Here is a 17,166-nt window from a genome sequence, read left to right as displayed (position 1 = left end):
TGATGGGATTTCAACATCTGCGCTTTTACTTTGACAGAATCATATCCATTAGCACATTAAAAAAAAAAAATAGTTGCTCATCGTGAATGACACCGATATCTTCAGCATGCTTCCCTAGCTGTCTACGGCGTAGTTTGGTTAAAAGGAAGGAAGAGGCGTATAGAGACAGCACATACAGATGACAATGACAGAATGAGAAACTACGGTTAAGTCACTCCACAGGCAATCACAACAGTTCATGCACTAGGCTCTACGAGTTGGAAAGTGTTTACAAACTATGCTGGTTCTCCAGGGGGTGAGCAAGAGCGCGCTCGAGAAACCTGACTGCCTTCGTTCTCACCAGTCCTCCTACTGCTCCTTTGCTCACTGCCGGCCTTTTCCCTCTTTGATTTTAAAGGCGCTGCCTCTGTTTTCTTATCTCTAGCGGACTTCGTGGTAACTGAAGGCTGGCCACCCCGGGAGCTCTCGGACGACGTGTTTCTCGAGGCACTGTCTTCCTCATCGGACAACTCACACTGCATCTTTTTTTCTTCTTCAGAGAGGCGGTCCACAAGCTTTAAGGTCTCACCACTAATGCCCTTAAAATATTCAATGGAATGTTTGCACACTTCCTTAAGCTGACTTTTCCTGACTTTAACTGTGGTGGTGGTGGTGGTGGTGGTGGCGGTGGCGGCACTGGTGGTGGTGACACAGGTGGATCTTACCTTTACTGGTAGCTTGGAGGGAAGTTGTTTGGCCTTGTCTTTCTCTGGCTGCCCTTGCTTTGGTGGGGTGCACGCTTTTCTAACTGACACTGTGTGATCCCTGCGTGTGTTTTTGACTGGAATTCTGGACTTCACGTCTACACATGAAGAAGAGGGAAGGGTTCTGGTTTTCCCAGATTCACTAACCTGCTTCACTTTACTCGCTTTCATGTTTGGCATATGATCTGGTGGGAAGATATCTTTGGATGAAGTGGCCTTTATGGGAAGTTTGGATTTTCGCCTAATCCCTAGCGATTCCTTTGTCTTTTGCTGCACTCCGAGAACTTTCTGCTTATCTCTTACACAGTGTCCCTGCAGCACCCCTGTCTTTTTTCCTGATGAGCTTTTCACTGGATTAGCTTTCTCTGTGGTACAAGTGGGTGCAGAATGTTCTGTCAGAACTACATTACTTGTCATGTGATCTGTCTGGATAGTGGAAGAATCCAAATTGTTGTTGTTATTAAAGTTATCTTTTTGAAAATCATGTTTCTCTTGGGGCCTAGCGCCCACATGGCTATCGGCTGAATTTGAAACCACTGTTATAGTTTCATTCTCTAATCCCTGACCACTGGTCATCGCAGTGTCTATCTTATCTGTGACTTCTCCAGGGCCTTCTTTCTTCATGGTCATGGTGGACGCAGAAATTCCCATTTTTATAGGCGTGCGCAACTTGGGGTCAACTTTCAAGGCGTGAGTGGCTGCTGCTGACTTCTCCAGGGAGCCACTACTGGATGTGCCTTCCTGACACTCTCCGCTGGTCGGGATGCGGGGGTTAGGTTCGACCGCAGGTGCCTCTACATTTCTCTCTAGATTGGTTTCTACAGTGGTGTCCCCTGACTGTGGCTGTGGGGTGGCAGTGACCATACTTTCATCCCCTTCCCCCTGGTCCCCTGACTTCCCTTCAGAAGTATGCTCACCAATCTGGAAAAATTGGAGCCTCTCTTCAACAAAATCCCTCTTGCTCATGTCAATTGCACCACTGCGAGTCATCTCAAACATTTTTCCTTCATGAAATGGGAAGGGGTTAGGCTCACTAGTTGGGGTACTTTCATCGGTTGGCGTCCTGGCTGGCGTTGTATCGGGGGTTGTTGCTGGAGAGCGGTCTTCCGCAGCCAGGCCAAAGGGCTTACTTTCATCTTCCCTTGATTTACTGTCAAAAACATCATCATCCCCTCGGTTATTAGACCAAGGGTCGAAATCTAGACCTTTGGTAGCTACCGTTTTAAAAGGAGTGGCAAATTCTTCATCTACTTTGTAACTGAAATAAGTATCCGGGAATACCGATCTGTCAGGGTGCCTGCCTTCTAGGGTGAAAAACTGGGCCCCTGACTTCTGATCAGTCTTATCAGGAGTCTTTTCCGATGAAGAGCATTTAGAAGGTGGCTTATCTTCATCCGGTCCCACCCTTCCCTCCTCCTCGATGACTTCAAGTTTACTTTGGCTAAAGGAGCGATCGGCTGGCTTGAGGATGCCCTCTGTGTTCCAGATGTCTTTTTTAATTTCCACTGTCTGACTTGGGAGTTTAGAATCGCTCTCCGTCAAGCCGTCATCTTCGTCTTGCAGGTCGTAGCCATCGAGAGAGTCAATCTCTGTGGCATCTGTATCATGGGAAAACTCTGCCGTGGTAGCAATGGAACACTCTGTGATGGACTGGTCATTGTTCCCGTTCTGGGCAGTTTCATTCTGAGGCGAATCAAGGCCAAATTCATTATCTTTTCCAGATCCGTTAGTTTCTGATTCTTTCTGGCTGGAAGCCTTTTCAGCAGAAGCTTTGCATTTTGCCATTTCTTTCTGCTCACTGTCTGCTTCCTTTAACTTGAAGGTGTATTTTTTAACTGGAACTGGCTGATAAATGGATTCGTCATCGCTCGAATCACTGACGTCTGCCCCAGGAGGAACTGGTGAAGGTGGCTGCACTCTGATGACCGGCTCGGCCAGCTGGTACTTGTCACGCTCATCCTGCAGACTGACTTCAATCATGCCGACCTCTCTTTCAGGCAGGTAGTGATTCTTATCCGACTCCATCTGGTCTGCATCCAGCGGCGGAGGAGGGGGAAACTCGATATAGGCAACTCTGTTAGTTTTGGGTCTTTGGTTAGAGTCTTTGCTCGCGCTCTTGGGCGTTTCGTGGGCGCCTACTATCTCCTCCACCGTAGTCTGCTTTAAGGACGACGACCTGCCCTGCTCTTCCTCCTCAGATTCCTCGGAAACCTCGGGAATTGGGCTGGGTTTACCTGGTATATAAGCTATGAGCGAGTCTGGTGTCTTAGACGTAAACTCATAACTCACTTCCTCTGAACTGGGTGTTTCTGGGGTTAAAGGGCTTTTCCCAGAGCTGTCTAGAAAGGACACTTGCTCTAGAGTGTCATCTTCTGGGCTACCTTGGGGAGAAGGAGGCTGCTTTTGCTGTCTAGTCGTATAAAAGGTCCCCCTGGTCTCTTGCACTGTCTTACATTCCTGGCTAATGATTTTTTTTACACTTCCCTGCTGTATCTCCTTTTCATATTGCTTCCCCACCTGTACGAAACTGACATACACAGGGAGCGTTTTTATCTCCTTCCCTCCCTCTGTCTGGGCTAGTGGCGCAACTCTTTCCACCCCATCCATGGGGCTGTGGTCGAACCCTTCGCTAGAGGGAGATTCCTTCCCGGGGCTAAAGTCTAAAGAATCGGGAGACTTGGTGGGGGAGGTTTCAGTTTCATCGAGAGGCGGGCATAAGCCCACATAACTCTGATGTTTGGAAACTTTGCTGATTTCTGAATAGGTAAATTTTTCGTCTTCTAGAGAATTAAAGCACTGTGTTTCAGCCGTCTCTTTACTGAGACTCGACTGGGGTGACTTTGGTGATAGTTCGTGCTTTGGACGCGGCGACTGATCGCCAAAACCATCGGGGATACTAGAAGACGGGGTCCTCCTCTCCTCGGTCACTCTGACCGGGATGTGCGACACCGCCGAGCTCTCGCTTCTCCTGGGAGGTTGATCCGGAGCTCCACCGGGACGGTCCCCTTCTTTCACAACATATTCCCTGTATAAGACTTTTTTGGAGGGAGATTTTACAGTCATTTCCTTAATTTCTGAGAGAGAGCCATTTGTTAACAATTTGTGTTCTCTCTCAGTCACAGACAAAAATTCACTCCTTTGATCAACAATTTTACTCTCAGGGTGACCAACGTGATTCTCTCTTACATCATGAACAAGTACATGCGAAAGCTTTTCTTTCCGCGACTTATTGTTAGCGGCTCCAGAACTTTCCCATGTTCTAAAGACCTTTTTGTCCCATGGTCCCTTAGTTGCTAAATCTGAGGTGCCATGACATGCCAAGTCTTTAGCCTGCTGCTCAGAAAAATAATCAGGCATTGCTTTACTTGACATCTCAGTTCTCTGCTTTTTCACATCATCAGAGCCAGAATCATTTACAACAATTTCATTGCTTTGCTCATCTTTAGCTTTTAATACCATAAAATCTTTTTGGACAGGTACACTTTCATCTGAGAGGTCTATGGCCCTCTGCTGTTTTTCTCTAGCGAAAACTTGGTAGACAGGAAGCTTGCTCTCCTGGATTTTTTTAACTGGGATTCTGGACTGGCCATCTGGCTTTTTGTCCTCTTGAGACATGTCCTTACTTTTGGCCTGTGTGCCTTGTTCAAATTTTAATCTAATGGAACTGAGTTTGGATTGTTTGAGCTGAAAGCCAGACTGGGGCCCTTCTGGTGCTCTGCTCTGTGAAACACTTCCCTTGGCTTCCTCGCTGGACTTGCCATCCTCGGTCTGTTGGGAAAGAGCCTTCTTCTCCGGGCTGCTGGGCAGACTGGATGCTTTCCTGTCACCGGCTCTGGGGAGGCCCTGTCCGTCACGGCCATGCTGCCTTGCCTTAACCCACTCATCGTTGGAGGCCAACAGTTCCGTCAGCAGTGCTTTCTCAGGGCTGCTACTGGTAGAGCTTTGAGAAGAGTATTCTTTGCCGTTTCTAGGGCGTGCCTTTTTCTCTGGGGACTGCAGTTCATCATTGAGCTTTTCGGTTTTGTCACGAAAAAACTGTGACACTTCAGTCAGTTTTTCTTCAGCTTCCTTCACAGTCCTGTCCACCCTATCTTCATACATCAACTTCTCTCTACCTCTGTCTAATCTGTCCTCAGTAAAGCGCATCCACATGGCATGTTTTGGGCTACTAACATCGCCAGAATAGTGCAACACTGTCACTTTATCAAAATGCTCATCTTTAGACACTTTACCTACACCATTTTCGGACACATCTTTATAGATTTTGGAGAGGATTTCTCTTTTGGGGGCAGTGACTACTTTTTCTCTGGACCGCTTATCAGACCCCTGTAACTCTGAGCTAGGGGGTCCTGCATGGTCTGTGACCGATTCCTCAGTATCGGAATGAGACACATCTAGCTTTTCTGACAGAAGCATTTTCTCAGCAAACCTGTAAGACTCCCCTCTTAGTTCTGACAACTCATCGTCATGGTATTCTATTGAGTGTTGACTCAAAAGCTTCAATGTTTTATAAGAGTCATCAGATATGAGTTGAGCAGAACTAGGGCGGCTATCTTCTTCTTGGGACACAGGAGTGTTTACTCTGGAAGACTCCAGATAAGAAGGCAAGGACTCTTCAGCAGTAAGTTCTTCTTCTTCTTGCTGACCCTGTTCCTCTGAACAAGGAAAAGCATCGTGTTTTTCTGGCAGAAAATCTTTTAGGTTAACATCTCCCCGGGATAAGTCTTTCTGATATACATACATTTCCTTCTCTGGATGCTTTTTGGTTTCTCTAATAATGACTTCAGTGGGCTCAGCTTGGTTACCTTTTTCGATGTGGACTTCTATTATACGCTCCAGTTTGGGTTTCATTTGGTTGTCCTTCTCTGCGTGCTGGGCTGCGGTTTCAGCAGCAGACTTGTGAGCATCTGGGGACACGGCCGACTTATGTTCAAACAGACCTGCCAGTTCTTTGGAAGGGTCCCGCCCGGACTGAAAGGCCTTCATGATGTCGTGGACTGACATGGTCTCTTCAATTCTCTCCGAGGCGCCTTCGCTGCCTGGTGGAGGATGGTACACCGTTCTGGTGGTTGTGGTTATGTGAGTCTCTTCTTTGACACGCATGCCTTTGCTCAAAGCTCGACTGTGGTCGTCGTCGTCACTGCTGGCTTTCATTTGAAACGCTTTAACTTTGTCTTTAATACTAGAAGTGGTGGGCTTGGGTTCTAATTCCATGAACGTAGGTGACGGTTTGGGTGACGTGGGTTCCTCTAGTTGGGGCTGGGGAGCCTCTCCAGCCGAGGGCTCATAGCTCCTGATAACATGAACCACTTCAGTCCTCGTTTCTGTAATGACAGGAGGGATGGGGACTTCGTGAAAAAGCGGCTTAGGACCAGTGCTTTCGGCGCTTTGCGGGGCCGAGGGTGTTTTTTCACTTCTTGTTTCAAAGCCACTGTCCGACAAGGGACTTTTATCTTGGTCGTGCTGAGAAAAGTCGTCTGGCGACTCTAAAATAGTATCTGTTCCAAAAAAGGAATCTGCCATTTTACACAATTCTTTCTCGGAGGTGGAAGGCCTCATGGAGGCCGGAGGCATCTTGAGTTTGTGGTCCTGCAGGGCAATGGCTGGTTTTAAAATTCTTTTCTGTCTCTCTTCACCATCCTTCTTTGCATCCTCAAACTTGTACTTTAAGTTTGTCAATGAGCTACTCCCAATATCGTTTGTCAGGTAATCAATGACCTTGGTCAGGTTGTAATCCTTTTCGGAGGCAGCTTTTGCTTTCACGTGCACTCTCTCGGGCAGAGTTGGAGAGTGGCTCGCAGCAGCCTGCTGTCTTGCTTCTCGAATTTCTTCCGAACTAAATTCTATCCAGTCGTCCTCGGGAGAGTGTCCTTTGTCACTCTTTGGTGATTTGGGTGGTCCTTTATTATCTACACACACGTCTTTTTTGAGGATTTCGCTAACTTTCACTAAGTCTTCCTTCACTTTCTCGACAATTTTGAAAGGTTCTTCGTCGTCCATCCTCCCCTCCTTGGGGAGGTCGGGCTGGAAGGGCTTCTCCTCGGGCACGTCCGTTTGCAGTATCGCCGTCATGCGCATTAGGTCCTCTTTCATCTCAGCCACGTCTTTGAGTATCTCCTGGCTGGAAGATAGAGAAGATGGTGCGGACAACTTAAGGGCAGAGGGTGCAAGGAACAAAGATGACTTAGCTGGAGAGGAAGTCCGGCTGAAGTGGGGCTGGGGACGTGCCTCCGTAGTCAATGTTTTCATGGGGGACAGCAAGGCTGCCGCCGATTTTGCAAGTGAGTTAGAGTCTGGGAGTTTCTTTAATGCTGGTTCGGGCAAAACATTGACTACAGAGTATACTGGCACTGTTATTATTGATGAAGTTACAGATGAGGTAGTTGCAGATATCGACGACCCTAGGGATGTATAGAGTGCACTTGCGGAAGGAGTTCTTAGAGACTGAAAAGCTGATGGTGCTGAAGAAACATAGGACCTGAGTGGGGAAAATGGCATTGCCGTCGTGGTAGAAAACACTTTCTCAACTGTGTCCGTGGCTGCGTTCACCACAGAGCTCACAGAGTTTGTAGCCGTAGAAATTTTTTCCTGTAACGTGGCAGTGGCTTTGCATCCATTAATTAAAGTTGAAGATGATGGATATTTCAGAGGGGAAATAGATCCATTGACCAACGCTACCTCTGCATGTCCAGGCATCTGCTTCACGGGCGATGAGAGAGAAGAGGCCGCGGTAACTTTAGCTGATGAAATGATATCCACTGCGGACTTAGCCGGAGACACCACTGACTTTAAAGGCGAAGATATTAGCGGCGCTGCTGATGTGATAATTGACTTAAATGGCAAACTCGAGGAATACATATTAATGTTTGATTTGGGGGAGGCAGGGGGTGTCATAGTAATGGATGATCTCTCCAAAAGAGACCCTGCTGTAGTCACTGGAGAGGTTCGCGAGGAAAACGTAGAATTGGAAGCCAGCCCTTTTAAGGGCGAGGCCTCCCCCACTGTGGGAGCTCTAACCAGGGTACCAGAGGAGACTTGGATATTGTACGGAGATTGTGACACCACTGTTTTTATGGGCGAAGAAATTGTCCGAAAGGATCTAATGGGAGATGCCACGTCACTAATGGATTTAACTGAAGATGTAGTTGACGCGCCTAATGTGGATTTGATTGGAGAAGGAGTCGAAACGGACCAAATTGATTTTAACGGAGAAGCTGATGGCGTATTAGAGGAAGAACTCGATAAGGAAGTGAAGCCTGACTTGGCTGGCCCGGGCACTGTGATCGGAGCTGCTGTCCAGGACTGGTATGGTCTTGTAGAAAAGAATGGCTTGTATGAGTAAGAGGTGGGGAGGGATCTTGTTGCTCCTGCACTCCGTTCAACTGTTTCTTAAATTTTAAAATGAAATCAAACACAAAAATCAACGAAAATGGTTGAGAAACAGAGAGACCAGAGAAAAAAATTGGTCAGTAAACTTTGAAATATTACAAAAGCAAGTACAATTGTTTGCATGATTTAGAATGGAAGAGGCAAAAGGAACAATTAAGCAAAAGAGGGGGAAAAAAAAAGTCTGCAGACATAACTAATCCAAAGTAAAAAAAACCAACAACACTAAATAAATAAAAAACAGAGCAATGTGAAATGAAAGACAGAAAAAGCGCGTCGCAACCCAATAGGCCAACAATGAAAAATAAAAAACACGAGGAAAGAATTAATGATAAAACATAACCACAATGGAAAACTGTTCCCTTACTTCCTATTGACTTTCTTATGTGCTGGCTTTGAAATATCAGTAGCCGTTCTGTTTTGCCTGTATAGGTTCATGTTTGTTTTGTGCAACCATATAACTCTCATTTTAGCAATTTCTGATGTTCCCTCGCCTTGAACCTTTTGGGTGATACAGATTGCACCTACTAAGAACCATATCAATGTGTGTAGCTATACATTAAATATCTAAAAGTCTTTTTTAGAAAACCACTCAAGCCTAGTTCATGCAGAATCCAAAATAACTTTTAAGTGACAGGCAACTGATGTGCAAACTGTGAAGCCACTCGATTTTAAATCTGTATCTTCCATGCACAATTCGGTTATGCTTCACACCCATAAAAAGCCAATAAGAGCAAGAAATTTTCTGAGTCAGAATTTTAACAGAAAAAACAAAGAAAAGGAATGTTTGCATTTATCTTTTCCATGCAGTATATTCCTTTTGATGAAAAAAGAAAATGTAATATGAAATGATTTTAAAATGCATGTGTACACACACACACGGGGGGAAAAAAACAGAAAATATGGTTCATGGTTACCATAAGCAAGCAAAGCAGCAAAACATTTTTATCATGCGCAATATATCACGGCAAACAAGCCAATGAAGTAATACAATTTTTATGCCATAGTATGCACAATATATAAACTTTAAAAATACTTTCACAAGAGCATTGAGAAAGAAGAGTACACTTTTTCCATGAGATGTGAAGTCTTGGTACCTTTTGAGATTTTAGGAAAATATATAATACTGCATATTAACGATACTCTTACATATCCATGTCTGGTGTTTTCATTATGGATAAAAGCACACAGTTTATCTCATATTTTTCATAATCTATTATACTTTCAATTCTCAAAAGGTATCACGGGGAAAATCTAAAAAGCACATTCATATTTTCAACACCCCTTATTTAAGTATCTATGGTGGGATTCAGCATTTTCCTGTATATAAATATGTCAGTGGCAAAGGTACCAATTCTGGTGCCTTCCAGGAATCTTCATGGGACTCATGGATACTCCAAACACTGGAGCAGCCATGAGGCAGGCCTAGCAAAGGTGGATTTACTATCAGCATTCTTCTGGCAATGGGACAGGAAACACACAAATGAGGTAAACACACACACTTAGTCCTCTCTACCTCCACAACTCTACCAAACAAACCGAGCCGGTCACAGCGATGTGCAGTGCCTGCCGAGGGCTATCGTGCATGTCAAAGGGGAGTAGTCGCTCTCCCAGAAAGCACTGGCGCAGAACAAGAGTGAACCGCGAAGGGGAAATGAGCACCGGCTTCAGCTTCATGCTCCTCTGCAGGCTGCGCTGGTGCCATCGCTACAATCAGCCCTGAATTAGCAGCTACTCCCACAGGGGTGAAGGTTTTCATGCCTAGTGTACATTTCAATTCAAACATTCCGAACCTATCCTTTTCTAGGCTGACATGTTATTCGAAGGAAAAGTGGAAGAACAGAGGAAAACCCCACTCATTATTCCTCCTAGCCATAATTCTCAATATTATATCACTTAACTCTGTTAGAAAGGCCACATTGCAAATGGAAGATTTGGGGATTCCTTCAATTCAGTGATTTGGGCTCAGTCCCCCGTCTCAAGAGAATTTCTCTTTGTAACTACCAGAAACTGCCAAAGCATCTCTCCTTGACCACTGAAGGCTGGCTCCATCAAACAGAGAAGTCTTCTGAACCACATCTATGGCTTTAGACCGTGCCCAAAGCAGCCAACCTACTGCTCAGTTACATGTTACGCTTCAATGACACATATTTTTGTGGTGCCTTTATAACAAAGGCCGTTTCTGGATATCAGGCACTGAATTACACCAGAATCCCGGGGGTGGTGGTGGTGGTGCAGGGACAGTCAGAAAGGATAGGGTGGGGAGAGGGAAGTTGCATTCACTTGGAGTTCTAACACCAATTCAGGGGCCATGACATTTCCTTCGTTTTCCCTTAGCCTCCCCTTACTCCTTTCCATTCCTCTGTTCACCGCCCTTCTACTCTCATAAAACAGAGAAAAGCATCCTCTCTCTTCTATCAAAACTCAAGGAAGGCAAGCTACATACACCTTAACTGACTCTAACCAAAACGTAGCAACACTTTCATAAGTGGGGAAAAATGCAATTGACTTAACATTTACCTGACCTTACAACTCATACTTCCCCCAAAACAATACCTTAGGGACCAGAACCAGATGGGAGCTCGCCTGCCCGGAGTGCCTCTGGCCTCAAGAAGCTGGTTCGCGGAGCCTGTCCAAAACTTAAGGATAGTGTCTTGGAGTCGCAACCAGCTACCCAGTGAGAGTCTTAGCTGGGGGGCAGAAGAGTATTCCAACGAAAACTTCCAGGAGACACCGTTACTGAAAAACCATCCTGCTACACACATACCTTTCCTGCTTTGTAGCACAATGGGAGTTAATTTCAGCCTTTATGGTTCTGAGAGGATTTAGAGTATTTATGCTGGAGGGAAAAGCTGAGATCTGGAGAACACAGTCATGCGTATCGCAGGGCTTCATTTCTCTTGTTCCCTGTTTTGTGTCTGAATATAAAAGCTTCCCTAGTAGTCAAGGAGCTAGACTCCAGAAGATTATGCTAAGACCATCAGAGCTAAGGAGCAGTATCTGTGGCCACACTTTAATATGTTGGCCCCCAGAAACAAGGATTCAGGAAAGGGGAAAATCCAAAGTTGTGGCTCTTACTGACAAATTTTCAGTCTTCCCTGAACTCAAGTCATTGTGGGTAATGGGGAACAGCTAGAAATGATGCGATAATCTGGAAATAATTTCCTGTATAAATCTTTCTCTGATGGTTAAAGTGGCACCACTACATCAATCAAACGCAGTGTTGTTCTCATAGTTTTGGCTCCTGTTGGTGAAAGGGGTTATCTTAAGGACTGCAGTGAGCACCAGAGGTGATAAATATAAGGATGTGGGGAGGGAAAAGCAGAGAGAGAGAGAGAGAAAGTGAATGAACATGACTGAATGAATCTATACCTTGATACTTGCAAACCAGTAAACAATGAACCAAAACAATCACTGAGAGAAGAAAAGAGTCTAACCAGTGTAGTGAAGACCAGCCTTAGAACGTATTTCATAAAGGGCAGGGGGAGGGAGACAGACAGGGAAGGAGGGGAAAGAGAATCAGTAAACAAGTGCTACTCTAAGGAGGCAGGAATATGTAATTCTTTCAAAGTGGGCAGAAAAAGATTCAGGATGAAGATACAGTGACCTACCTATGTTAAGAAAAATGAGATGACAACTAAAGTCACTTATCCTTTCTACCATCCCACATACAAAAAATAAATATTTTCTCTTTTGATCATAGATTTAAAGCAACATCAGTACAGCATTATCTACTAGCATAGTTAACAAAGTGAAATCATGGTTTTTTTAAAGACAAGTAGTAATAGGTGATTCTAAGCGATAATGGTTAATGGTGTTTAAAAAATGTTTGTAGCTATGATCTAGGGGTGTTTGTGCCTCGTATCTTCAACTCTGTACAATATATCACTTAGATTTCATGATAGTTTTCTTGTAGGCAATTTTTCTTTTGCCACTGGGTTTTCAAATGACCCCCAAGTTCTGACTGTATAGAAAAAATGTCTCTTCTTATAAAAATCGACACAGATTAGTGAACGTGTTAGAAACTCACTCATTCCAGGCTCAGTCAGGTAGCTGTAGCGCTTACGTAAAGCTAAAGATGCAAAGCTCTGTCGTCTATCTGCTTTCTCGGCCTGAAACGGAAAAACAAAGAAAGACTATATCCAACACCCTTGTGACATTTTCAAACTTTAGAAACATTTTGTAGGATGTTACGTTGATAGCTTGCTTGTCCTTATTTTTCTTCCTATGGAATTTCCTCATAAAAATGTGATTCTATAACCCCACCCCAATATCTCAAACAAATAGCCATCACTTAGCAAATATATGAGCACCAACACAGCAGACTACAGGGAACTACAGATAAAAGACGAGCATTACGGAGACTTCTGAGGCTGAACAGTAAATTTTCTCCAGTTCGTTTGTCCTGAGAGTACATACATCACAATGTACACTCACTCTATGTGAGTACATTCCAGGAAAAAAGGCACACAAAGTTTATCATTCTGATTACTGCTGCTGTTTCTGTATGTTAATAGGCATAATATATAGATGAGAAGATTAAAAAACAGGTTAATGGTTTTATTAGGAACCAGGTTACTGAGTCTTAAGGCTGCTGATTCTATTACTGAGGTGTGAGTTTTAAAAATCCAATTATCATCTACCTTGGAGAAAAATTAGGAGATAACTTTTAAGTAAAAATTCATTCAAAGCTTAACTGAATAACTATATCCTTAAAAAATGGCCAAGATAAATTTCTTTAATAGAATATAAAATATCAATAGCCATTGAGCACATATTTTACATTACGTCAAACATAAGTTGATTTGTATAATAAAATTTTATATATTACCCATGATCTTGATTATAACAGTTGATACCAGGTGAAACTATGCACAAATGTATATTTTGATACATGCCAATCATATTTAAAAATGTTTAAAGGTCTTTAGTTTGTCTTTTTAAATCATTATTTTGATGATGATTTTACTGAATGTACTGAAGTAGTCTCATGTGGATGAAAAGTGAACTATTCTTTCAGAAAATATATACCCTTTACTCACGTAAGCTAAAAAAATACAACACGTTTCCCACACTTCAGCCCTCTGCAGCTTTTTAGAGATTCAATGTCTAGTCTATGTCTGGTAGAGTAAAAGCAGAAGTGTTCATATTACCTCATCCTCTTGGTCTGACTCTGTCTCCTTTTCGTTCCAAGATGCATTGCAGAGACAAGGAATATTATAATGGACAGCGGGAAAGAACATCGGGATATGAAAAGGACTCAGTAGGGAGCACACAATGCAAGCTGGTTTAGAAGGCAGAGCAAATCAAAAGAAGCCACCAAAACGTATCAAGAACGGCACATCCATGGCAGATGAACGTGTGATGTCCTTTGAGAGCATACAAGTCTATGAACTGCCAGCAGAAGCAGAAGCAATAAACAGAGGACCCCAGCATACGAACCATAGGAATCTGACACCACAGTAACAAGACCGAGCCCCTCGAACACGGAGACCAAGAGAACTTGAGTGTCAAGAGCTGTCACCGTGTGACAAAGCATTCCTTAATTGCATACCAAGGGCGCACCTCTTCAAGGCCAGGGAAAGAAAGCTCAAGTAAACCAATATGAAAAGATACCTTTTTATGTGCTGGCAGGGTGATGTTTAAGTTGCAAACAGCTGTCTGAGGCAGTCCTTTTGTCGTCTTTGGTTCTTTCAGAAAAGACAGACGGCCACAGGGCTCTTGGCTGGTGTCTCTAATCTAGAAGAATTTATATAGTAGACAGTTATAGACTTTTCTAGATTCCTGTCTTTATAAGAGTTAAGCATGGTTGTTTTGTGGAAACCGTCAAGAGGCAGGACAAGTAAAGGGAAAACATGATAAAAATTACATTTCCCCCCAATTGGTCACATTTAAACTCGGCAAGATCGAGAATGTCTGATTCCTAGTCTAAGCACAGGATTGTTGTGTCTGGGTTAAATGCACTTTCTTCCTGTCCAATTTAAATTTCTTTTTCTCAAAGCCTCAGTTTTAGCAACAATAATAACAGCAAATAATAATGACAGTAAGATAACTGCCCTGTGTCCTTCTGTTCTCTGAGGAGAGAGATGGTCTTTCCAGGAGGCCCCTGGGCTCCATCAGAAATGAAGGTGAATCTTGAATACTGAACTTCGCTTTCATTCATCATTTGATCCTGAGCATTAACCAGATATGAGGCATTTTATTATTCTAAGAGTGTTTGGCCTTACAAACACTTGCTTAAACATAAATGGTTATTTAGCTGTTTCAAAGGTAAAGATTTTTAATGAATTACAAATCTTTCCTGGCTAGAAACTACACTTGGGTAGAACTAAGACAAAATCTGACCTTGTTCCTATGACTTCAGGTTTGGTGGGATACTTCAAATGGAATAAATTATTAGAAAATTCACAGTCTCTGTTGAAGATGATTTACCTTGATGGAAAATGGCAGTCTATTTTCTTTGAAAGCATAAAAGTTAAAAACAAGTTGCTGTCCTCCTTTGATAAGTGGAGCCAGATTTCCATAACAATCAACATAAATAGGCTTTCCTTCCAGAACCTTTTAGAGTAAAAGAAATATATAATTTAATGTTAATTTTAGTTAAAAGAATTTTCAGATTTTAACTCATGTAACATTAATAGAATGACATGTTTCTATGTCACACTTGTCTCCTTATTAGGAAATTACTTCTATGGTTCTATTTGTCACAAAGATAACTCTTTTGGCTCACAATTCAACAACTGTGATTAGAAACCATATTATGAACACTATAAGACAAAATTAGAAATTTCTCTTCTAGCACCTTTAAACATGTTTAAGAAAGTATCTGACATCAATCAGATAGACTGTGAAAGGTTTGTGTTTTTTTACTCTTAGATACTTATCTGACGGCTAGGTTTGAAAAAGGAAGATCATAGTAATGTGTATACACAGACAGTGGCCGTGAAATTAAGATGAACTCAAGGAGCTCCAGGAAAGTGGAAACCATGACTTCGATTCATTAGTAGTACATTTTAACCAACTAAGATATAACCTCAAAAACACTTAAAATAATTTGAGAATGAGTCTATATTACATTTTTTAAACAAAAACTAAAACCAATAATATATTTGATATTTATAGTGAGCACTATTATGGTCTCAAAATAAAACCCCGTATGTGGGGAATATAATCGAATGAACTTGTTCTGAACAAGGTACCTCAATATCTTTGCTTCTTGCGACTTCCTCAAAATTCTCTTGCTGCTCTAAAGTTTTGTCCACTTTGTCATCTGTCATGCAGAAACATCGCAGGGAGGATTCTACAGGATCATTCATTTTGGCAAACACAACAAACTTGGCCATATATGGAACACATATTAATTCTCTGTATAGTTGCGTGGCTAACCCCACCGTTTCTAAAACTTGATGGCAGTCTGCAAGCCAAAATCTGATAAAAAGGGAACCAAATCAAAATAAAAACAAAACGTTAAGTATGAAAATGAAGTGATTTAAACGCCAAATCTTAAAAAAATTAGAGTATAAAGGGAACTAAACCAAAACATCGACTTGATCATCAAACAAACAGCAAGATGTTCACTCTGTTTATCAAACACAGAAAATGCTAATATTTTTTTCTTTTACCCGTAAAATCCTTGCTCCTTCCAATGGTAAAGTAAGAGATTAAAAACTTCAACAGGAGTAGAAAGGAAGGCTTATCATGGGCATGTGTAAAATTCTTGTTTCCCTCTAACACATACCCATGATAAGCCTTCCTTTCTACTCCTGTTGAAGTTTTTAATCTCTTACTTTACCATTGGAAGGAGCAAGGATTTTATGGGAGAAAACTCCTATAAGTATGAATTAAAGTTGCTAAGAAATTTTACTGGAAGAATCCAGTGTAGCACCTTAGAGCTTCCTATGAAAACTGGGCTAAATGACTTATCCCAGTGAATTTTAAAATTTCTGAGTTAGATCTAACTTCACCATCAAAATTGTAAAAAATAACCATACTGATACTGAGCACAACAATTTTTACTTTCCAAAAGGTAATAAAACTAATTCCTTACTGCATTTGGGAATCCTTTATTTCCATACCTGGCTGAAACATTGGTTGTAAAAGAGACACAATCCTTTATAAATGTCAAAGGAGTAGTTCCTGTGATGTCTTCCCACTGAGCAGGTGAGGTGCCCCCTAAGAACAACAGCAGATATGGTGACTTTCATCATGATAGATGCTCCTTGTAACATCTGTATCTTTATCCTGTTCTTCCCGAATTGCCAGTAACTTGCAAAATGTCAACACTTTCAATTAACGACATGTACAAGTGGCAGTTTTCCTCTCTACTCTCCTTTTATACTTTTACTGGCTTATAGGGACCTCCTTGTAAGATATTACTAGATTTTTAAAAAATTACTTTTCTGTCTGGGTACTAATGAATGCATTAAAATTAGGCTAACTAGTTTATAAGTGGATTTTATAATTGCAATTTGTAAGTGCCAAGATTTATTGTTTCAGATAGACAATATAATTATTTTATTTTTTAATTTTGAAAAAGGCAGTAACTATCAAGAAAGTTAAGAAGCAACTCATTTGTACTGCCTGAATCATTTAATTTCCCAGGGAAAAAGGGTGAATCTGCCATCAAAATTATTCTTAAAGACAAAACAGACAAACAGACAAACACAACTGCCTTGGACTTTCAGTTAAAAATCACATTAGACTGAAAAAAAAATGGGAATTGAGCTCTGGATTCCAGGTGCTTCTCATAAAATGCATTCTCCCCAAAGTCCGTCTAATTTCCTGTCATCTAAAGGGTGTTGCTAGGTCCACCACCTCTGTCTAGGTCATGAGAGATTACCTAGATGCTCCAACAGGTTCAATAATATCTCAATAACTTTAAAAGGGCACTATTATTAATATTAAATTTAATAGCAGGAAAACTGTTAATGAATTTTAAATGATACATAATAGCAACATCTTGAAATGACTACAGAGATAATAGAAATGAGGTGATGGACAAATAAAAATGTTTTATTTTTACTCATGCTGGCATTGA

At 42.2% G+C, this 17,166-nt stretch overlaps 2 protein-coding genes across 4 annotated transcripts in view; both read right to left on the bottom strand.

Annotated features, from left to right (window-relative positions):
- ANK3 (ankyrin 3) overlaps window positions 1–17,166 on the bottom strand; it is a 529,049-nt gene that overhangs the window by 27,754 nt on the left and 484,129 nt on the right. For all 3 annotated transcript variants that reach the window (XM_087824408.1, XM_087824409.1, XM_016220752.2), the window contains 5 exons: window positions 16,205–16,301; window positions 15,329–15,557; window positions 14,562–14,687; window positions 13,746–13,868; window positions 12,160–12,241 (listed from right to left, as the gene is read on the bottom strand). In XM_087824408.1, coding sequence (XP_087680534.1) covers window positions 12,160–12,241; window positions 13,746–13,868; window positions 14,562–14,687; window positions 15,329–15,557; window positions 16,205–16,301 — 657 coding nt within the window. The remainder of the gene's footprint in view (window positions 1–12,159; window positions 12,242–13,745; window positions 13,869–14,561; window positions 14,688–15,328; window positions 15,558–16,204; window positions 16,302–17,166) is intronic.
- On the bottom strand, window positions 276–9,888 carry LOC148091535 (ankyrin-3). The gene is made up of 2 exons (XM_087824221.1): window positions 9,792–9,888; window positions 276–8,131 (listed from the first exon to the last, which is right to left on the bottom strand). Exons 1-2 carry the CDS (start codon window positions 9,886–9,888, stop codon window positions 276–278), a joined length of 7,953 nt encoding a protein of 2,650 aa, XP_087680347.1.

This window comes from Miniopterus natalensis, chromosome 14 (assembly GCF_054644295.1).
Source record: "Miniopterus natalensis isolate mMinNat1 chromosome 14, mMinNat1.hap1, whole genome shotgun sequence".
Classification (NCBI taxonomy): Eukaryota; Metazoa; Chordata; class Mammalia; order Chiroptera; family Miniopteridae; genus Miniopterus; species Miniopterus natalensis.
The sequence above is the reverse complement of the archived record's forward strand: the minus strand, read 5'-3'. Positions and strand labels throughout refer to the sequence as shown.